At 41.9% G+C, this 23,494-nt stretch overlaps 2 protein-coding genes across 2 annotated transcripts in view; one reads left to right on the forward strand and one right to left on the reverse strand.

Moving 5' to 3' along the window:
• On the forward strand, positions 1–18,060 carry LOC137256590 (nuclear cap-binding protein subunit 3-like). Its single transcript, XM_067794468.1, has 11 exons — positions 1–243; positions 2,457–2,522; positions 2,791–2,888; positions 3,334–3,491; positions 4,028–4,147; positions 4,697–4,908; positions 6,958–7,147; positions 7,724–7,795; positions 8,787–8,814; positions 9,243–9,554; positions 12,875–18,060. Exons 1-11 carry the CDS (start codon positions 22–24, stop codon positions 13,365–13,367), a joined length of 1,971 nt encoding a protein of 656 aa, XP_067650569.1. The 5' UTR covers positions 1–21; the 3' UTR covers positions 13,368–18,060.
• Positions 17,956–23,494, reverse strand: part of LOC137256583 (protein unc-13 homolog D-like) — a 23,430-nt gene continuing 17,891 nt past the window's right edge. The window contains exons 22-27 of the mRNA XM_067794458.1: positions 23,216–23,248; positions 22,754–22,912; positions 22,171–22,258; positions 21,874–22,036; positions 21,315–21,531; positions 17,956–20,715 (exon numbers count right to left, since the gene is read on the reverse strand). Of these exons, the coding sequence (XP_067650559.1) occupies positions 20,575–20,715; positions 21,315–21,531; positions 21,874–22,036; positions 22,171–22,258; positions 22,754–22,912; positions 23,216–23,248 (801 nt within the window). The 3' untranslated portion in view covers positions 17,956–20,574. The remainder of the gene's footprint in view (positions 20,716–21,314; positions 21,532–21,873; positions 22,037–22,170; positions 22,259–22,753; positions 22,913–23,215; positions 23,249–23,494) is intronic.

Genomic DNA, 23,494 nt, shown 5'->3' on the forward strand with positions numbered 1-23,494 from the left:
TCAGTGCGCGTTAGAAGCAACATGGACGACCAAGGAAGACAAAATTTACCAAATTTGAAAATATGTGTAGATAATACTGAAGAAGGTGAAATATCGGACAGCGATAGCTCGTTAGAGTCAGAGGCAGCAATAGAGGTTGATGAAGTCGTGAAGACTGATCAGACTGGGAACGATGGAGAGGTTGAGTTTAATGTGAGAATATCGGATGTTGGAACCGAAAACAAAACAAAACCGAAGACAGAGGTATGTTTATGGATATGTGTAAATTTGCTGTTGATTCACACACATATCGTCGTGTTTGTATGTCTATCATTTCGTGAACGACCGGTTTATTATCACTCATAAAGCGACTCTCCTTAAATATGCACGACACGTCAACGGGAAAGTCGCTGCGATCGAAAGCATATTGTAGACTAATCATGGGGTATAGATAAAACGGCACCACAGCAGAACGGACCATATTGGTGAAAACGGCTACTGATTGGTGGGCTAAAACGGCACCATATATGAAACGTTCATATGTTGACTTTTTTGTTTTAATATTTTTTTACATGTTTTATTTCATTTTACATCAAGTTATGAAGCATTCTTTTGGGATGTTTGGTGGTCCTGAGAAGGACCGTTGAGAGTGAGTGTTGGTAACTCAATTAATAATGGGTCCATGGGTTGCTGCACATCTTGTAAGAAGTTGGGTTAAGGACATGTAGCAGGGCGTGGAGTCATCCCACAGATGACATCCTTACCTTGTCAGCTTGCTGATGGGGTTAACCTCTTTGGTCATGTGGACAAGGCGTCCGACTTCGGATCGGAGGGTCCGTCGTTCGAATCCCAGCACGGGACTCGGAAATTTTGTGGCCGCTACATTGGCGCCCAACGTGGGGCTGAGCACGTTCATATGAAATTTGAGCAAAATAAGCCTCAGTACCCAACAATGCGGCCCGGGACGTGCCTTCTGTTGACGGGGAGTGTGTAGCAGGGCGTGGAGTCATCCCACAGATGACATCCTTACCTTGTCAGCTTGCTGACGGGGGTTAACCTCTTTGGTCATGTGGACAAGGCGTCCGACGTCGGATCGGAGGGTCCGTCGTTCGAATCCCAGCACGGGACTCGGAAATTTTGTGGCCGCTACAGACAGATCGCCATCCTTGAACAGGCTGCACGCTTTGAACACTTCATCCTGCCTTGTTGGTGAGGTCTTACAGACATAAGCCTAAAGGCGTCCCTCTTGGATGACCCTGGTTCTGTTACCTTGTCGGTGACATGGCTTAGTTGAATGTTGATTATTTTTATTTTATATTTTTCATTTTTATTTCACAATACACTAAAGTCTGCTTACCTAATATTTATGTTTTTATTTCACAAAACACTAAAATCTATTTATCTAATATATATGTTTTTATTTCACAAAACACTAAAGTCATCATATCAATGTTCATCCAATGTTCACAAAACACTAAAGTCATCATGTCAGTGTTCATCCTTTTCAAATTTTGTATGGTGCCATTTTCGCCATAACATTTGTAGCCGTTTTCGCCATGTGGAGGTTCCGTTGTATCCAAATGGTGCCGTTTTCGCCAGGTGCCGTTTTGCTGTGGTCACGTTTTAACCTGCACCCATCATGTCGTAATCATGGTAATGTAAATGGGAAAGATTTCCACCCTTGACCCCATTGATTTTATCATTCTGTGCCTAAGAATATATGCTTATTTAGAAAATAATCCAAACACTAACCTTAAACACACAATTTAAATAGAAAAAAACAAACAAAAAACATGGCTAGGTTGCAGTTTACCGGGCGCATTGAACTCCTTAGTCAGCAGTCACAGCGTAATGCGCTATAGCGAGTCTGCACTACTGCATGATCCTTAGCCCTTGGGCACCCCCCACTTTACGATCCTTAGTCCTTTGGCACCCCCCTTTACGATCCTTAAATCCTGAGCCCTTGGCCGGCCACTTTACGATCCTTGTGGTTAGGGTAAAAGGTTAAGGTTAGTGCACCCAGTAAAGAGCAAGACTCCCTAAAACAATAATAAATAGATTATACATTTAAAGGGGGGTTGCAAGCAAATCTCTTATAATAACCCACCCTCACCCCACCCAACCCCCAAAAAGAAAAGAAGACCCAAAACATTTGCAGGTAAATTGAGGTAAGAGTTCTGCAAGTAACGCCAGGTTGGAATGTATTCTGCTTCTTTGGAGTATTTCAAGGTTTAGGGTTTGGTTTCAAGTTAATTTTTTATGAAAACATCCATTCTTAGGCCAAGATTAATTAATAGAACTGGGGTTAAGTGCAAAAATCTAACTTTTATTTGTTAAGATGGTGATATAAATATCATACATGCAATTTTTGTTTTAGTGTTTTAAACAGGATAAATGGGACAGACAATGTCCTAATTTCCATTGAGCATTTGACTCTTGTGATGATATATGTGCATTTTCTGCTTCATTTTTAACAGGTTTATGCAAAGAAATATGAAAACAGAGATGGAGATTTTGTCACTGGAATTGACCTTACATCAAAGGTGTGTGGATTTGATCAACTATGTGTATCTGAACAGCTGTCTAACACCATCTGTACCTAATTATCATTGATAATGTATGGAAGCATCTCAGTTGTTTCAGTTTATTGAAACTTCAAGAAAACGTGAAACAAATGACCCCAAAACTACTAAAAGGAAGTATATGAATGGTAGATTTTCAAGAAAAACTCATCAGCACATACATCAATACGACATATCTATCTTACTTTAATGAGAACAATGATGAGGTTGTTATGGTTTGCTATTTTAGGAAGCACTAGAGAAGAAAGAAGAGCGTGCTCGAAGGTTTGGCATTGAGGTATCACAAAACCAGGGTGTAGATGCAGATATCAAGGCTCTCTACCAAAGGTAAACTTCATGAATGCATGTGCTAGTGTTATCACTGACCCATGAAGAGGAGTCTTAGACATCATCTTCATTAACCCATGTGGTGTTAAACAACCAGCCAATCATCGTGATGATACCTCTGCTCAAGTTAATCACTGATAATAGAAATTCATTCGCTCCCAGAGTTAAATGATTAACCATGGGTGCTTACAAATCAAACAGATGTGTTTAGTCTAGTTGTACACATTTCTGTATCTGACTGGGGTAAAATTGAACACGGGTTCTTCAACTGTGAGCTTGGATCATGTTTGCATGTTTGTCAGCACTACCATTATGATATATCTTGAATAGTGTCAAGATGTTCAAATTGAGTGTAACCAAATCTCTATGTCTGGGGTTCGCTTGCTGTGGAAATGAATGATATTCAAAAAGTTTCAGCTTGAACTAGTTTGTTTATTACTTCCAGTCTGGGCCTAAGGGATGCAGACTTCAGCCATGACGAGCGAGGAGTCCGGCCAGAAGCTGTCCATGTCCGTGGAACTGAAGAGATGAGCACAAAGGACATATTCCGTTACTTCCAGGAGTTCGCACCAGGAGGTGTGGAGTGGATCGATGATTCCTCATGTACGTAGACAATCCTGTTGTCTAACTTCCTTGGGGAACAGTGAGGTAGCAAAGTGGTTAGGTAATCCATTTGCTTGTCAGTTTGAAGACTCAGCAACAGATCCTTATCGAAAGAGGCAGCTAATAGGATTGGGTGGTCAGACTTGCTGGCTAGGCCGACTCTTGTCATCCTGTCCAATATTGCGTATATCAAAACTCATGCTGTTCATCACTGGAATATCTGGTCCATATTTGTTTGTTTGCAGATCGCCACCATGTAGGTCAACTATCACTTAGTGCAGCACTAAACAGGAAACAAACAGATCATTCTACGATTTGTGAAATGTTTGGTCTGAAATGAGTACTAGTGGAATCAGCAAGATAGTGCCAAGCATACTAGCTTCTATTTTAACATGCATTTAATCAGAATGTTCTCAGTGTTATGTAGTGGTACTAAAGGTGAGTTTACTGAACAAAGTTGAATATTTGGGTTGTGGATGGGTGACTAAAGTTGCAGGCAGATGAACATGTAAAATATGTTGGTTCCCGGTGTGTAGGTAATGTTGTCTGGGCCGACCCAACCACGGCAGCGAGGGCTATGCTCAAACTGAGTCGAGGTCAAGAGCCCACTTTGGTGGCAAGGAGAGGAGATGGAAAATCAAGAGGACTGAAAGAGGGTAAATAATGGTTGTTTCTCCTCCTGAAGATGCAAATATCTATGGATAGGGTAGACATTTTCAATTTGTCAAAGCATGGTGGTTGAGTGGATTAGGTGGCTGACTTTGTGTGCTGGTGATTAGGTTCCTCTGGGTTTGGGTTCAAATCCTGGATGGTAATTGGTATTTAACCAAGCAAAGATACTAGATCTGTACTTAACTGAGAAAGTGTAATCCCAAATATGTTGTATGTTTCATTTGACCACTTTCTAAATGGCATTGTGTATTGATTTTTCAATGAAGCCTGAATTCCTGACTATCGGTGGATGCTGTGTAAATCACAAGTCACTATCAGTTGGCTCAGTCATGACGTAGTAATTGGCCATTATAACAACCAAACTTACTCTGTGCAGAGATGCTGACCTTTCTGAAATCATCAGAATCATCCTGAAAAATTCATTTTTCCACCCTAGGGAGCTCAGATTTTCTAACTGCACCAATTTTGGGTTGACTGCTCAGTCAGTCAGTAGCTGTCGTCAGCACTCAGCCTGCTTGTCCATCTTGCTCCAGGTGACGTGAAGACCCCAGTGACAGACAAGGATGAAGAGAAGGAAGGAGAAGAGCAGGGGATGGAGGTAGACGACGATGAGCTGGATCTTCTCACAGATGGACAGGAAGGAATGGAAAAGAAAGATTTGAATAAAGATGTGGCAGAAAAGAAGATTTCAGATGCTGGTGATGCGAAAATAGACTCTGATGAAGATATGTCATCCAAGAGAAAGGTACGGATGTTCAGATGTTCAGGGTTTTTAAAGGGTTTGTTACACATTTCTGGAGTTACCTGCAGTGATATTTAGGGAGTGTTGTTAAACATGACAAAACTGTTCTTACTTATGCACTCACTGTTTGTATTATTATGTTAGTATTTGTATAGCGCTGATATCCTGTTCAGCTACTCAGAGGTGCATTTGTTTTTTTCACAATGGCACGTGGTATTTTCAATGTGGCTTTCCCATTCTCATGAGGTACCCATTCTCAGCTGGGTGGACCAAGACACTAGTTGCAGTACTTTGTCCAAGTTAACTGCACGTTGCTGTACCTGCAACTAGGGCAACTCCAGTGTTGCCCTAGACATGAAAATTTAGGAGTCATCATGACTCCCTGGTGTCGTGAGAGGGAGTCATGGGCATGTTTTCGGGAGTCAACTTCATTATGGAACTTTCATTAAGACATCAACTGTGATCATGTAATAAAGATTAAACTGAACAAGGTAAAGCATGTCAGGTATTTAATCAGCACTGACCAGTTAACTGGCAAACAATAAACTAAGTAATTTAAATAGCAGCAAGTTACAAGCTTAGATTATTTGAACTTTTGGCCCAGTAGCATTGCGTTACCAACGGTGCACGTCTTTTAATTCACTGCATATTTGAGATAATTTCTACGTCAAATACGCTGGTTTTCTGCATCAGGGCAGACTTTGTTGACTGGTTTTTACACCTGGTCACAGGTGGACTCAATTCTGGTACCACCAAGATTGATGGATCACTAGCCTGGCGCTTAAGACAGCCCGTTTCAATTCTTTTATTCAGGGATACTGAAGTCTTTTTCTTGAAGGTGTTTAAATAAAACATTGTGATTGTTCAGGAAGCTGCTATTCTATATTGAAGAAAATAATCAAAACTAGATTCTATCATTGGCATGAGTGTCAGTTGGGTAAGTGTGGCACACCTTGGTGGATGCCAGTGTTTTGGGAGCTGTTACTGACTCAAGGTGTTGAGATCGCCATGTCTCTGGGTTCAGTTTAGTCAATGGGTAACCAAGGCCTGATTTCGATTCCCACCTCATATGATGTGTCGCCCATATGTTCAGTCCCCCTGCAATGATATTGCTGGAATACTTCTTGTAGTATAAGACCATATTCTCAGTCCTGAGTGGTTTCATTGCTTCAAATGTCTGGATGTTACGTTGTATTTGTCATCTGAAAGTGCTTGGATATCTGCTGACATTGGTCTCCTGTACTTCCAGCAAAAACACAGTTTTAAGGATGTTATATCACCTAACACATGACTGTCACTTTCTGATTATCTGAAAACCATACCACTCTTGTAGTTGTGTGCTGCTAAGTTGTTTGGTACATTTGTTGTGTTCCAAGCTATAAATTTGGCATTAGTCACAGCATACCAACAGCAATTTTGTATCTCTTGATATTTCACCACATTTTGAAATTGAAATAGATCTAAGGGAGATAACTTTAAGTTCGTTTTTTTCCACTTTTGTATTTTGCTTTATTTTGGTATCCTCTCTTAGTGTTTGCGTTTAATGACATATATTGGAATTTCACCACTTATAAACATGATAAAAGCCAAAGGACAGGTATATTTATAGCAAACAAACAAGTTTTAGGGACCTGCAATAATTCACCTGGTTAAATCATTTCTACCAAACAGCAACAAAATTTGATCTGGACCATATGCAATACATGTATGGGATTCCCTGTCTATTTTTAGTAATAACCCCTAATGATCATTGATGGGAACACTGACTGACTGATTCAGTGCGTGCATACACAGAATATCTATGCGGCATAATTAGTTGAGTGGTAAGATAAATTCATTGTACACCGGGTGACATGGGTTGACGTATGTGCTTTGGTAGTTTCCAGGACAAAGAGGCTACGTTATCCTACTAGCAATGATCAACTTAAAATAATGTTGGTTCAACTCCAGAACTTGTCAGCATCTGCCAGTAGTGTATGTGAGCTCCCAAGTTTGTTCAGAACCCAAATTCTGTTGCACAGAAATTCACAGTAGGGAATTTTGTTTGTTCAGAACAAGAGGACAGAATCGACAGAGTCCCCAAAGGAGGAGGAGCAGGTTGACTATGATGAGTGGGGAAGTATCAACTCCAGGGACAGAAAATCAAAACCAAAGGAACAAATACCTTGGCCTCCTGGGAAATGGAGGCTTGGCCTTAATACACCTAAAGCTAAATACATCTTCCTCCGCTTTGCCACAAAAGGTAATGGTTGTCTTTAGTTACCATTGCATGTTGGTCCCCTACCATTGTGAAATAGTTCGTTATGTGGTAATTCTTGTAATGACAGGAGAAAGAATAGATATGTGGATAGTTCTTGATTTACTCATAGGGAAAGACCTCTCTTTTCACTATTATGGAAATACTGTCTTGTTGCCTTGCTTAGGGGAAGTCTTTGCCCCTTTCTTCTTATCAGGAAAATAGTCCTCCCCCTTTCTCTTTGTTACAGGCAAAATTAACTCCTATTTCATGTGTCATTAAAACCCTCTCGTCTCTCTTAAGAACAACTTATTGCTTCTCTTTGTTTATGGTAAATACCATCTTGTCTATGGCTTCAGGGAAGAGTCTGCACATTTTGCTGTGTTTCTGGTGAATTCCTTTCCCTTTTTCTTTGTTCCATGGGAAAACCTGTGGTGCGAAGTACATGTGTTAAATAAATGAAAAAAATCAAAATCTCGAGTTTGATAGATTGAAGCAAAAATGTCAATTTAAGGTGCCGTGTCTGGCCTTAAGGAATGTTTCTTCATATTTGTTCTATTTCATGTAATTCTATCGTTGCAGCTGATAAGAAACTTCCTCGAGCAGAACGCAGAAGCAAGTACTACAGGAAATATGGGAATCCCAATTATGGAGGTTGGTGTTGTAATCACATCAGCTAGAAATGAGCTCAGGTTTTGGTGTTTAGCTGCCTTGTATCTGAAGTTGAAACTGGACATGGTGTTAGTTCACATCTGACATTATACTACATGTACACTGGTTAGCAATTTTGATCTGTTTCGCTATGAAATGAAGACATTTGAAGTAGATGGAAGTGAAATATGTGAAGTTTTTGTTGAACATTCCTTGAACTTGTTCAACTTCATCCTGTGGGTGGACAAGGGTGGCGGTGGGTGATCACAGGTAATAATGCTGGCTAGGTACACATGTTGTTTAGGCAAGGATGCTGGTAAGTGGACTGGAGTGGTGGTGAGTGGTCCTAGGTGGACAAGGGTGGTGGTGAGTGGACAGAGGTGGTGCTAGGTGGACAGGGGCAGCTGTGAGTGGACAGTGGTGGTGCTACTTGGCAAGGGTATTTGTGAGTGGACACAGGTGGTTCTAGATGAACAAGGTAGGTGGTACTTGGACAGAGGTGGTGGTAGGTGGTGAGTGGTCAGAGGTGGTGCTGGGTGGAGATGGTAATCTGCAATATCGGGTTCGAATCCAGGTTCAACACGGTTATGTTTCTGTGTTTGTCAGCACATGCTTGTAGGTTTTCCTGAAAATCATAGACATGTAAAATCTGCAAGACTTCAGTCTTCATTCCACATGAGGGGCAATGGGGTACTCTATTGGATAAGTGTGCAAAGCACCTGAGTTCGATTCCCCACTTGGCTCCATTGTGTAAATACCATTTCATCTAAAGCCCCTACCATAATAGTATTGAAATATTGCTAAAAGCGTTGTAAAACTAAGCTCTGTCAGTCAGTCAGTCAGTCAGTTTGCCACATGAAGCTGACACACCATGATCTAGCTAAAACACTGTTCAGATTGGCGTTTAACCAAACTCTCTACACATGGAGGTAAACACATGATGATGGGAGATAAACATATTGTCATCCAGTAACAGTGACTTATATACTTCCAGGTATGAAGGGTCTCATCAGCAACTCAAGGTAAACACATTTATCAGTTTATTCATTGTATGTATCAGGTGTGGTGGGGTAGCATAATGGTTAAAGCATTTGCTTGTCATGCCAAAGACTCAGGTTCGAATCCCCGCATGGGTACAATGTGTGAAGCTCATTTCCCATGTCTCCTGCTGGATATTGCTGAAATATTGCTAGAAGTGGCATAAAAGAATACTCACTCACTATATCCATCATTTGTAATGTTTTCTTGTGGAACTGAGCCAAGTTCAGTGAAATGTACTTCATTCTGTCTAAGATAAGTAGTCCCTGATTGTTATTGTTCTATCTTATCTTTCTTGAACCCAAGAATTATGGCTTTACATCTTACACATCTGATTATGCATCCAATGCCATGTAATACCTCTCTGGAAGAAGATCTATGTAGTATCTGCATCTTCTTGTCTGTGATGTAGAAAACAGAGATTTCGTGCCAAGACATTTGAGGAGGAGTTAGAAGAAGCCAGGAGTGCAATAGAAACTCAGCGAGAGGAGCGGGAGGCCAGAGAGAAGGGGATCACAAATTTGGACGTGATGGAGGAGGAGATTGAGCTTCCCAGAGTGTTCCCCCTGAAGAGAAAGCGAGCAAACTCTGGTGGAGCAAGTGGGAGTGAGGATGGGATGGACATGGAGGCAGAACTGCAGCAGCTTCTTGGTCCGCCTGCTCGGAAACAGCGGTCCATGAGGATGTATGCTGACGATGAGGAGGAAGAGAGGAAAGCTAAGAGGTTTGTTACAAGAATGTTATAATATGATTTTCAGGTCTGGCAGAATGGCCATGTACATGATAGTAGACTTTCCCAACGCAATTTTTATCCCCCCAGCATGTAATGCGCGGGGATATAGTCGACACCTCTGTCCGTCCGTCCGTCCGTCCGTCTGTAATCATTTTGTTTCAGCAGCATAACTCAGAAACCGTTCATTATTTTTAGACCAAACTGGATATAGATATAGTAATCTCAGCCTGTGGTTGTGCCTTTTGCTATTTACAGAATTTTGTCATTTATATTTTTTTTTGTTTTTCCAACGTTTTGGAATGTTTTGGTGTTAGTTTTATGGTGGGGTGGGCTTAATTTCCGGAGCAGAACTCGAAAACCATTCAATATGTTTGTGCAAGACTTGGTAGATATATCAATCAGTTCCTAAAGTTGTGCCTTTTGCTATGTACAGGTTTTTGTGATTTCATATTTTCTCGGTTTCCATGGAAATGTTTCGGACATAGTCTCAAAATGGAGGGATGGGCTTCGTTTCTGGAGCAGCACTCAAAAACCATTCAATATTTTTCTGCAGAACTTGGTAGATATATGAGTTTGAACCTATGGTGGTGCCTTTTGGTATTTGCAGGTTTTTGTGATGTATTATTTTCTCTGTTTCCGTGGAATTGTTTCAGAAATAGTCTCGAAAGTGAGAGGTGTGTTTCGTTTCTGGAGCAGAAGTCTAAAACCGTGCAATATTTTTCTTCAAAACTTGGTAGATATATCAGTCAGAACCTGAAGTGTTGCCTTTTGCTATGTACAGGTTTTTGTGATTTCTTATTTTCTTGGTTTCCATGGAAATGTTTCGGACATAGTCTCAAAATGGAGGGATGGGCTTCGTTCCCAGAGCACAATACAAAAACCATTTCATATCTTTCAACAGATCTTGGCAGATACATGAGACAGATCTTGAAATTGTGACTTTGCTGATTACAGATATATGGCATTTATAATTTTCATGAATTCCATGGAAACAATTCAAACTTAAGTCTACAAAAACAATGAGTAACTGTGAGATGATTTGTCTTTTCAAACATGTGGGGGTGAGGGGGATATGTCATCTTCTTATGACTCTTATTAATTTATATTACTCCAAGGAGCACATGTATAGTCCATTTAGCTCAAAATCGTACCAATGAATTGCAGTCTAGCTCAAAACTAATAAACATAAAATACTTATTGAAACGCTGATCATGATCAAACCATCATACCAACTCTGTCAGGTTTTTGCAGGATTTTCAATAATAAAAAAGTTGTTTAACAAATTTTCATTAAAATATTGATGCAGTTCACTTGTTATTATGAGGGAGGTGTGCAGAGAAAGGCACTGCCAGGCATTTGAGGAGCATGTGTTCAAGTGCTTGTAACAATATTTTGAATAAAATATTTACATAATGAAAAAGTATGTTTTCACTTTGTGAGACCTTCCCTACAGGGTCACCTTGGACCTCTGCAGCCAAGAGCTGGTAACTCTAGTCTTTAACCTCGCACCTCACTTTCCATGCTGTCATCGTACTGATCACATATGTCCTGCAACTGCGTTGTGTTGAAATTCCTGTAGCTAAGTGCTTCAGAAACAGTTACTGCATGTATGGTTCTCTGCTATTCCTGCATAGGCGATTTAGAGATTGTCTCTGGTTGTTTTCATTCATGTAGATTGTAACTTTCTTCCCTTACCTGTCTGCTTGCCATGCACTTGGCAGTTGGGTCATATTGCTATACTCAATTTTTCATTGTATCCCGTCCAGTGTCAGCAATGTTTGCTGTTGTTGTAGAGGTTGTTATTTGTAGGCGTACATGTTTTTGCATGGCATTACGTTTGCCCTGCTGGCATATTTTATAAGTTATGTATTCATAAGTTGCAGTTCATTGTTGAGATGCCTGTTTGCAAGTAACCACGAGAAGCAAGGGTGTCCTGCTTGTGCTGTTTTCTGACCTAAAACAGTCAAGTCCAGGTGTGCAGATGTAGTGTTTTACAGTAATCCACTACAGGCGGGGAGGGGGTTGACATCTGGTCACAGGATCCATCCTCTTAACATTCCCATAAAAAGAAGGGGACGTTAAGGTCTTTCTCTTCTGGGTCAGCTTCCAAGAAAGCAAGGTTTCCAAGGAGTCTGCTCCTCCCCCAGTCTTGCGCCCCCTGCAGTCCCGTTACACAAGCACTACTAATTACGTATGATACATTGTCTTCTCTTTTCAGTAGCAGATGTCATTTGTGAAGTCTCTAATAGACACGGCACTGTCTGGGTTCCGTAAGGAGCTCAGTACGCCTGTCGTTGGGGGTGGATCAGATGCATCTCGGGGTAGAATGTGACCTGAGTTCAGGCTCGGAGAACACTCCTCCTCTCCTCCTCTGCCTGCCCCCCCCCCCCCCCACTCAGGCAGTTTGATCCATGCATAGGCTCTGGAGATAGTTTGCTTGGGGCACCGTGTCATCTTAGCCCTAGGCTCAGGTTTGGCGGGGGCACCTGGCACCAGTGACTCAGGTCTGGAGAGAAGGCAGGGGGAATAAATGTGTTCAGTATACATTAGTGAGGTTTCGCTTTATTAGTTGGACCCCTACCCTGGCTCACACCTCTGTCTGATTGGCTCCTCAAGGCATGTGACCAGGTAAGAGAAAAGTTTTAGTGGGGGGATTTCTCTGTTCTTTAGGGTTGTAAGCGACAGAATGCCACTCCCAGACTCAGTCTTTAGGAGTCTGTCCTATACTTGTGTACCTGAAGGAGGAATACATGAAAAAGAATCAAAGTTGCAGATTCTTTGAATATAGTCCTCCTTGGGGTAAAGCCACCCACCTCCCCACATTCTGTCCGATTTCATTCTGCATGGAAAGTGAGGTGAGAGGTTATAGTCTAGAGTTACCTGCTTTTGGCTGCAGAGGTCCGTTGGGCCCTGGGCCCACATTCTGTCTGATTTCGTTCTGCATGGAAAGTGAGGTGAGAGGTTATAGTCTAGAGTTACCTGCTTTTGGCTGCAGAGGTCCGTTGGGCCCTGTAGGGGTGGTCGCACAAAACAAAAACATAGTTTTTTGTTTTGTAAATATTTTAGTCAAAGTACTGTTGCAACTGTGATTGGGATTTTAAATGGACATGAAAGATGCTTTTATGCACAACAAGCAGGACTTTTGGTTTGTTCGAATTTTAGGGACCTAAATCTTGTAAAGGATATGCTGGTGGTTAGAATGTTTCTGTTTTTTCAAGTGCAGCTTCCCAGTTAATGCAAACACTTCCAGTTGTTTTAGTTACATCCCTATCCACTCTGTTTGAAAGATAAATTTTCATCTTTGTTTTCAGGCGACTTGGAAAGGGAAGTGGTGTCATGACAGTTGTTGCTGGTGCTCGTAGCAGACCTGTTGGCAAAGTGACAGATGCCCGAGAACTCATCAAACATAGTGCACTCAGATCCCAGATGAAGGTGGGCAAAGACAGGAATGATTCTCCAGAGTTTATGAAGCGATCTCGAGGTGGGGATCTCAGGTTGCGAGTAATGGCCAGTCCTCTGGTCAGTGGCAGTGAGAGCGAGGAGGAACAGGATGGTTCGGAACACTCTCAAGATGAAGAAGAGACACCAAGGTCAAATGTCATGTCCCGTTTGGGGCCGGGTGGGAAGGCTAGCGGTGACAGTGAGGGAGAAAGTGATGACAGTGATGGGGACTTGAGAGCAAGACTTGGTGTGCACAGTTCTGTGGAACATGTGAGGAGTGACCTTAGGTCAAGATTAGGTGGTCGGAAAGGCCACAGTGACAACAGCAAATATCCTGCCATGAGGATTGAGGTGTTCGAATAATGCATGTCAGAATTCTGTGCAATCATTTATCTCTGGGTAGAACCATCTTTAATGGACATCATCATCTGGATAAAGTGATGGAATATCCAGATGGATAATGACAAATAAGTCTTATGAAGCTCAATGTAGGAAGTAACAAGCTATGAGTTTTTGGAGTTAATTGTGTTGTTGGGGATGCAAGTAGTTATTGAGGTCTGACACAGAACAAACAGAAGACACGTAACAAACAGAAAATGGCAGCAAGTAGTGAAGTTCACTGTAACGCGACAAATACAGAGATGCCAACCAATGCAGTTTTTGCAGACAAGTTATGATTTTTATCCAAGTTTTAAAACCCCTGTCCTCTAAATTATCTTTTTCACTATTACTTTACGTAGATTACTTAAGGAATAGAATAATATGAAGGGCCAATTGTTCATTCCCTGGCAATAAGCCGGCTACAAAGAACCATGCTATCAGTTCATATAGTTTTAACAGATCAATTACGCAGTGATACGGATACAATAAATGTTTGAAAGTGATGGTAACGATTTTTGCTGATGTAGACAGGAAATTAACTGCATGTACACTAATACTACTTTTGAACTGAACACGTTACATTTTATGGGTTTCCTAGGGGTGGCAGAGGCTCCTCATGCTGAACACCCATGATCGATTCCCCAAGTAGGTACAGTATGTGAAACCCATATCTGGAGTACACTCACGCTTCATATTGCTAGACTGTTTCTAAAAGCAGCATGAAAACATGTTCACTCAGTTATTTCATGCTTCACTAATGCCTTGGAGAAAGTTGAAAGAAAAAACTGCATTTGTATACTTTTAACATTACTCTTTTTCAAATAAATATTTATTGTCCATAATTTGAGTTAAGGTTGGCATCTCTGAGAACTGGTACAAGGGGTTGATCGTGCGGAGGGTTTGTGCACCAGGGTTTGGGTCCAGACAAGACAGTCACTGTTCTTCTTGTGAGTTTCATCAGTCCAGGGAATGAAAACATCGGAAAACCAACTCTCATTTGTCACCTTGCAGAATCTCAGTCATGCCTTCCAGTGAAGCTAATTCCTATATTTAGATTGTACATTTTAGGGATAGTCTAGTGTGATCTAGATATATATTTGCTGACTTTTGGTAACCATGGTATAGCAATCACATCACTGACAACATAGCTACAGCCATGATAATACTGACTAGATGGTACTGTAGTATTGCTATAATGTTGCTGACTACATGTGGTTTGACTGTAGTATTGCTGAAAACAGCTTGTGACAATACGGTTGTATTAGTGCTCAAAATGTGGCTGAAATATTGCTGAAAACAGCTTTTTGCTGTAATATGGGCTGAAAACAGCTTGTGTTTGTAATATGGCTGAAAACAGCTTTTTGCTGTAATATGGGCTGAAAACAGCTTGTGGTTGTAATATGGCTGAAAACAGCTTTTTGCTGTAATATGGGCTGAAAACAGCTTGTGGTTGTAATATGGCTGAAAACAATTTATGGCTGTAATGTTTGCTGAAAACAACTTATGGCAATATGGCTGTAATATTGTTGAAAACAGGTCAAGGAAATATGACCCCAATACTGCAGACTGCAGGTCACCATATTATGACCTTGATATTGTATCTAGCTCATAGTACACATTACTCCACTGACTGTGTGTAAAGCATTGTTAATTCTGAGTGTCAGCAGAAAGATTCATGTTGCACAATTGCATTGCAACTATGCAGCATGTCATTTCACGATCCTAAGTCATCCTCGTTGATTATTATTAGTGTGGGAAGTGAGGCAGTTGGCCTCATCTCCTTCTCTGATGAAAATTTACAAAGGACTTATTTTTAATCTCTTGAATGCAGTGTGAGGGAGAAAGTCTTGAAATGGCTGTATAGACAGGTAACGCTGTGTTCTCACAATGAGCTGAGGTATTAGAAGTTTTGGTTTGTCAATACCTATCCTTGTAAACTTACCAGCACTATGGTTCTGAAAAGGGCCTCGATTGCCGTACACCAGTTTTAGAGTATGTGGTTTACCATAGTGCTGAGACAGTCTGGAGGAGTGGGGCCCATGCTAGGTTCTACTCCTGGAAACTAATGGGACCAAGACCGAGAGACAATTATTGAAGTATGCAACCAAGAAACAGAAATTACTACACAAGCGTGTGTCTAATTTTAACTCGTTTATCAACCTGACTGACATTACTCACATTCGTGTGTATACCCAAAGCAGTTACTTAAAATCATTGGAAGTATATGCTGAGGAGGGAACCATCTCCTGTTGTATGTAAATGCCATGTTTACAATGTTCATGTAACCAGAACCTATGGTTTGGGAGATCTATACTTGTATCATTGCACTGTGTAGATCTTCATGTCGTGGGCATGGTAATTGGTTGTTGAAAGAGTATGTATTTATATTTTAGAAAAGGGAGAAACAACTTTTGTTTATTTCAGTTGTAGATGCCTAAAAAGTGGGGATTTATGATTAAACATCGCCTGCCCTGTGCTAGATTTCCACTGCCAAGTTTGGAGTGGTTATTTGGCTGTTAGATTCTATGTTATTATTTTTTTGTGGTAATCATTTTATCATTCAATGTTCATTTTATTTGTCATGTTTGGAAGACAGTAGTTCAGATGTTGAGAGTAATGGGTGCAAGAGGAGAGATACAGGTGCTGTAGGAACCTCTGCCTGTGCAATAGCTGATCAGATAAGCCTCACAGCATACATTGTCCCAGAGTGCTGAGAACTTTCAGTAGTGTCTAGATTTGTTCAGGTTCTGCCCGATTATGTTTCCAGGTTGTCAACTAGAGACTGTGGAGTTTGTCCATCCAGACATGAGAATTTTCTGCGAATCCACGGAGTTTCTCGTATTTGATCACGCTGGTGTCATACATTATATACATTATTCTTTCAATTAACATGACTCTAAGTCCGTTTTCCTCTTTTTTCACTAATACCCATTCTCATCCCTGGTCATCACTTTTCCTGCTGTATCAGAGCATGTAGGCAACCCATAGATAACATCCTTACCTTGTCAGCTTGGGTTAAGTTCTTTGGTCATGTAGACAAGGCATCTGACCAGAACCTTTAGATTTTGAAACAGTTAGAATTTTATGTTCATAGCTGGTACAGTTTTGAACCACCTTTTGAGGAGTCGCCAATGGAGGATCTTCAGATTGTCTTTTTACGATAAACTGCCAAGATGACTAGTTCTTGCTTTAGACTGCAATATGTTCAGGATTTCAAGTAGTTGATATTACACTCATCAGTATGTTTAGGTTTTTTGTATACTTAACTTTCCTCTATCACCCATGCATACATACTGCCGTTAACCGTTCCAATCTAGTTCATAAACCATTACGTGATCAGGACAATAGATTTCTGATTCCTGCTTCATGTATCATTCCTCATTTTATCATAGATACAAACCCCTGGATCCATTGCAGTAGTTATGGCGAGTTGGATAATTCCACATGAATGGTCATAACATCGACCAGTCAAGCATCGAGAGAGGCCAATGTGTAAAGTAGGTAGCACGTGTGGACAGGGAGGCTGGTTGTAACTCGCATTCCATTTTCAACGTGAGACTTGAAGCTGACTGGATGAAATATACTGTTACTCATGAATGTAAATGTAGGGTAATTTGAGAAAAAAATGGGCATGGGGTACCCATGCAGGTGTTTGTATTAATTTACCGAAATGCGATGCCCGGAGGTGCTGAAGGTGGTTCCGATTGTTATGGCGACCATCTACGTCGCATGTTGATTCAAATCATCCTCACGAGCTCCAGGACCGTAAAAAGTCTTGATCGTGGATCTTGCAACCTGAAGTTATCTGTCCTGGATTTTCATTTGCCGATTGATTGGTTACGCTACAAGTTCTAGCGACCAATCATAATGCGTGTTACTAACTGGCCTCAATTTTGTGTGGGCATTCTCAAAGGCATGGCGGCCAGTAAAAATGGTTACGATAACGTCGGTGAGGAATTCAGTATTGATGAAAGGACAGTGACGCCAAACCATTGACCTAAAAATATTTTGATGGAAAGATGCATTATGAGTTTGTAGTCTGCGTTCGCAAGCATCGCTGAAATGGACCCAGGAGTTAGTACAGGTTAAGGCTCGAGGCGTAGCCAAACGATTAAAGCGTCCGCTCGTCACCCCGAAGACCTTTGTTTGCTTCACCATATAGGTACAATCTGTGAAGCCCATTTCTTGTGTCCCAGCCGTGATATTGCCGGAATATTGCAAAAACTGGCGTAAAACTAAAGCCCGCCCTCTCACCTCTCAATACTATAGGGTAACCGAACTATGTGTATTGGAGGGATAGAAGATAGTAGACACATGTCGCGATTTCACTGGTCACTGTTAAACGTAGGGTGTGCATACCTGTGACGGAATACCCTCACAACATTTTGACTCCCGTGTAGCAAGTGCACGGTAGTCCTTTCATCATTGGCCATCAGTAGTCTTGGTTAGCACATGTCCACAAATAGGAAGCTGTGGATCGGGTATAGGAACAGAAAATGCCACGGAAATGCCCCGGACATCACCTCACGAGGCTCACCTTCGGTACTTGGTTGCCTTATTACGTGAACAATTGTTTTTGTTGATTTATTGATACTTTTTATACAGTACATTTTAAATTTGTACAGATGAGGTACATTTTCAACAGAAATATTTATGGAATAAACAAATCTATGCATTGGCGTCCTTTTTGTATTTGATTCATGGAATGATTACACCAATAAAACATCAGTTTTTAGGACTACATTTTTGCATCTGTGGTATGGTGAACGGAGGTCTAGGTTCGATTCTCGGCCGCTCTAGACCTAATGGTGCCAGATGGGAATAATGTAGGGACTGGTCAGCTTGGTATTAGTATACAATACCATGTATACCTCTATTTGTTTTGACTGTGGGTAATGCGGCGTCATATTTCATGGACTAAGAGCCCCAAACCGACGTTTGTCCTGACTTGAAATCTTGTGAAGATCCTGGTTAGAATTGGTCATCAGTAACCCACGCTTATCGTAAGAGGCGACTAACGGCATCAGGGTCCAGTTTCACAATGCTCTCGTTGGCCTAAGATCTCGTAACTTTTCCCCGAAACATTCTTACCTCTTATACTGTAACACAGGAGGTGCGATTTCTACTTACGAGATCTTAGGCTTACGAGAGCTTTGTGAAACGGGAACCAGGTGGTCAGATTCGTTCACTTGGTTGACACATCATCATATCCCACTTGCGTAGGTCGATGCTGTTGTTGCTGATCACTGGATTGTTTGGTCCATACTCAGTTATTTGCAGACCGCCGTCATACCGGACCAGTACGAGCAACCACACATCACTTCTACTTGTCATACTCGTCACCATATATTAGTGTGCAGTAATGTTGAATGGAACGTCCAGTCCAGAGGTTTTCACAACCTGTTTGGTCATCAGTTCAGTCATTGTTTCATCTGAAGTGAGTTAACCTGTTGACGGTGATAGCACGTGGATCGTGTCTCTTAAACGGTTATACTAGTTTATTTGTTCAACAAAACGCTGTATACCTCAGAAGTTAATATATACATGAAGTGTTTCCGACGGGCCAAACAGAAAAAAGGTTGTAACTTGTTCAGCAGTCTCATTGGATGATAGACTTCTGTATCGATGTTTGTCCGCGAATCCTGACGCTTCTCTAGTGAGAGTATGGGTCGATAGAAGGAACGGAAACAGAGATTTCTTTTTCAGTGATGACCCGCTTAGACTTGCTGTCTAAGACTGGTTGATCAAGGTGTTGCAGAAGGAAATAAAACAACATTCATTCCCTGACATGTTATATAATCATGTACAGGTTCGCCTTCAGACGGGCTTTCCGAGTGGCATAGTGGTTGAAACTTCCGCTCGTTACGTGGAGGGCCTGGGTTCGACTCCTCACATGGTCCCATATGTTAAGCGCATTTCCGGACACTTTCTCCGATCTTCCCGTGATATTGCTGCATTCACTCTTCAGACAACGTAAGTTGATATTCAGTTTTTATTATGCAAAGACCCACACTATGATGTTCAAAAGGGGACAATACAGAGGTAATTTTAGATGAAAAAGGTCTATATACATATTGCACATACTCGCCATACATAGAGGTGTTGTTGGACATGGCTAATCATCCACACTGCATATGTCAACACTGGAGAAACTGCAGCTGGATATTACATTCATGGGGGACCTGTGAAGATCCGGGTTAGAACTGATCTTCAGCAACTTATGCTTCAGCAACGGGATCGGGTGGTTAGTCTGTTGATCACCGGATTGTCTGGTCCAGACTCCATTATTTACAGACCGCAGCCACATACCTGGATAATAACTGAGTGCTGCGTTTAACAGCCAACCAACAAACCGGACTACCACACGCAACCACAGATCACGCATATTGTTTAGTAGATCGCAGTGCAATAATCTCACTGACGACCATGGGCATCCTAAATAGCGATCGAACGTAACCTTTACCGCTTCATAAGGAGACATCCTTTAACTTCGCTGTAGTGAGTACCGAATGTGCTCGCCAGTTTTACAACACCAGGTGAGAAATTCCTGTACAAATTGTTTCTGTCCGCACTTCGTAACCAAGGGAACATGTTCCACTACATCCAGAAAGTGATGAGATCTTTTTGTGTTGGCAGGTTGGGCATGGCCGATCCATTCGTAGCAGTTTGCCATTTGTAAGCCTATGATAAGCTATGGAGTTATGAAGGGTCGTAAACTTACGAACGCTTTATAGATCGGGACCCTCACGCCTACATTATGCAAAATACGTATTTAACAAATATATACATAGTTTCGACACAGTTCGATGAACACATTGTCTACGTATCTGTACCCAACTGACGCTACACACATCGGGAGCCAACATTTAGCCTACATAGTGAACGTTGTTTACATTGCTTACATTGTTTACATCTCAGTCTTGACAGATTCCACACCAAAACGTACCACATGAGTGCACCTCTCTAGGACTACATGCACAACAGTTCGTGCAAGGCACAACGTAGAGACGTACACAGTTGAAATCACTTAGTTACTCGTGCGTTCGCTGTCTTTTTTCCATTCTTCTCTTCAGTTACATCTGAAGTGATCTTCCTTTCCCACTCTGTAGCACTTCCGGTCATGCGTACACTGTGGCCGTGAGAGACCAGGTCATATGAGCTGCGAAACCATATTTCCATCCACAAAGCTTCAAGTTTCGAGGCCGAAGAAGGAGAACAGGGATCTGCCGCTCATTTTTTCCCGCTTTCGGGGCTGGTTGACGATGTACTTCAGCCTGTCTGTCACAAAGTTTTTAGCTTCTTTATCCCACGAGCTTCTTTCCTCCAGCACCTGTAACAAGACAGTTTCCTGCAGTCATATAGGAAATTTCGAATACAGCACGACCGCATCTCCAAAATTAATTTATGTCCTCGGTATCTAGAATATTCGGGTGGTTCCGTAGCATTGTGGGAGTCCGATTTTCACGACATGGATGAATCGTATGAAACTCGCTTCGGTATTGCCTGTTCATTGTTATTTTATTCCACTAACGCTTAGTCTCTGAATATATAAGGGCGGTGGGTTTTGTCAAGTGGTTAAGGTGTTCGCCCGTCACGCTAAACCCGGGTTCAATTCCCCACATTGGCAGAGTGTGTGAAGTCCATTGGTGTCCCCTGTCGTGATATTGCTGGAATAATGCTAAAGGCGGCGCAAAACCACACTCACTCACTCACTCTGAATATATAGAAGTTTGATAGAAATAAATGATTCTTTATCAACTGAGCCGCAGCAATATGGGAACATGAAAATCGAAACCTGAGGACAACTGGTCTTTTTTCAGTTAAGATTTTGGCATTGCTGAAGGGGAAGGGGAAATTATACGGTTCCTATTACTTTATAGCGGCATAAACCGCACTCACACGTGCTTTTGGTGACATTTGTGACTGTACCTGGAAAGGGCCATCCGTGCCTGTTTGAGGTCGTTTGAGAGGCATCATGACAACAGGGGTCGTGTCCAGGTATTCCTCGCCCTTGATTGGCTGAAGCACCGACATGTTTACAACCACTTCGCCGGCGAAGTCGTCAGACACCATGTAGTCGTGGTCGAGGATGGAGAAAAGGATGCACGCGCCATTCTCAGTCAGCAATTTAGATGGAATATTCGGGCTGCGAAAACAAGAACCTGATAAGTGTTTTTGTATGGCAAGCTAAACGTTACTGACATCGGAAACCACATGATCAATGCCAATACATCGTTTAAAGCCAAAGCACACCAAAGTGGCATATTTTGGTTACGGGAGGCGTTTGTGTCGTATTATATAAGGTATTCATTCTCGTGTTCCTATTGCGTTGATCCATACTCACATTGTTGATCAGCACACTGTCAAACAGCATGAATATTGCCCAGTGCTGCGTCAAACAACCAAACCAATCAAATCCTTTGCCGGTTATCAGCGTTCACGAGAGCCTAAAGTAAATTTTCATAACAGGCAAAAGGTGGGTACTTACAAAAGAAATGACTCGTTGAAGATGGGATTCAGGGTCTTCTCCACCACTCTAGTCCTAGAAGATTTGACGTTGAGAAACAGGTTGGGCGGCTGGAGATTTAGCACCACGTAGGGGTCACTCAGGCCACTGTTGTCCAGTCCAGGGAGGTCACTCGCTCTCATCACTATCAAAACAGAATTAATCGATAGATTGGAAATAGTGAACGAATATTGAACAGCGCATAAGCTATTTTGCAGCGTAAATTGGGAATGCGATTGGTCAGAAAGGCACAACTGGTATTGTGTCAACCAGACTTACCTTTGACTGCAATTGTGACCATGCCTTTCGTCTCTTCCACGTAGGCGGCCTTGACAGCTAGGTGACCTAGGTATTCGGGTGGGGTGCTCTGAAATATCATTGTTTTGATGGTATCACAGCCGGTGACATTTTCCAAAAAGAATAGATACTGAAAATGAGTTACATCCCTTGGTGTGATAAGAAACAATGACCACGGTAGGAGTCTTACATTTATAATGTTTCAAACGTGTGAAGGAACATAACCATCCCATACTAGTATACTATACAGTCACACCTGGAACGCTCCTAATGGTATGTAAGAGGTAGTCAGAGAGATGTCGAACTCGGCCATTTTCGAACTGTGTGACAGAGGACAGCGGTCTGGATCCACTAATCTAGTAGCTGATATCATGACCATTGATCTAAACAACTTGAAATTGACCTGATGCAGACCACTCGATCCTGTCAGTCGCATCTCCTGACAAGCATGGGGTACTAGACATCATATTCCGGCATTCTAGGTAAAGGGGTAACTGTCTGTCTTGAAGACAGCGCCAAGATGAGGTAGGTTCCATACTCAGCGGATTAAAGACATAAGCCTTACCATGCCATGACCCAGACACTTGAAGTACTCCTGCATGAGAGCCCCGGACTGCATGCAGTTAAGGTTGATGCGGTCCCTCAGCTGCACTTCCGACGCACCCTGTGCTAATTTCTCCTCCAACCCGCAACTGAGGAAGAAGGAAGTCAGGGCGCTGAGATGCTGAAACCAGACACAAAAATCTGAAGTCTGTATCCATAGCAAAGGTACAGGTGCACCTAACAGTCTAGTTAAACAAACAATCCTAGTAAGTTGGCTTAGCGTTGAGTAAATGCAAAGTTGTAATTAAAAGCACTTAAAGTTGTTATTTTCAGTTTTCCCGCATAAGACCCTCTTCATTTGCATGTTTGAAAACATTTCGTGGCAAAATTCACCGTAGCTTTGGGAAACAAATGTTTATGTACGTGTGTCTTCAGATTACTAACATATACTATGTCTCCACGGACTGACAATGAAGTGTCTTACCCGTTTCATATGTCCGTAATAGTCTGGCTTTTGCTGGAACGTAAGGGAGAAAACATTACTAAAACCGTCTGCATAATATTCAGTTTCGCCTTCCTCGGTGATGTTGAGTGAGTGACTTTAGTTTTACGCCGCACTCAGCAATATGCCAGCTATATGGCGGCGGCCTGTAAATAATCGACCCGATCCCGTTAGTTGCCTCTTACGACAAGCCTTTTATGGCATGGATGGGTTGCTGAAGGCCTATTCTACCCCAATGTTGAATGGTGAAGTTCACGTTTA

The sequence above is a fragment of the Haliotis asinina genome, chromosome 1 (assembly GCF_037392515.1).
Source record: "Haliotis asinina isolate JCU_RB_2024 chromosome 1, JCU_Hal_asi_v2, whole genome shotgun sequence".
Classification (NCBI taxonomy): Eukaryota; Metazoa; Mollusca; class Gastropoda; order Lepetellida; family Haliotidae; genus Haliotis; species Haliotis asinina.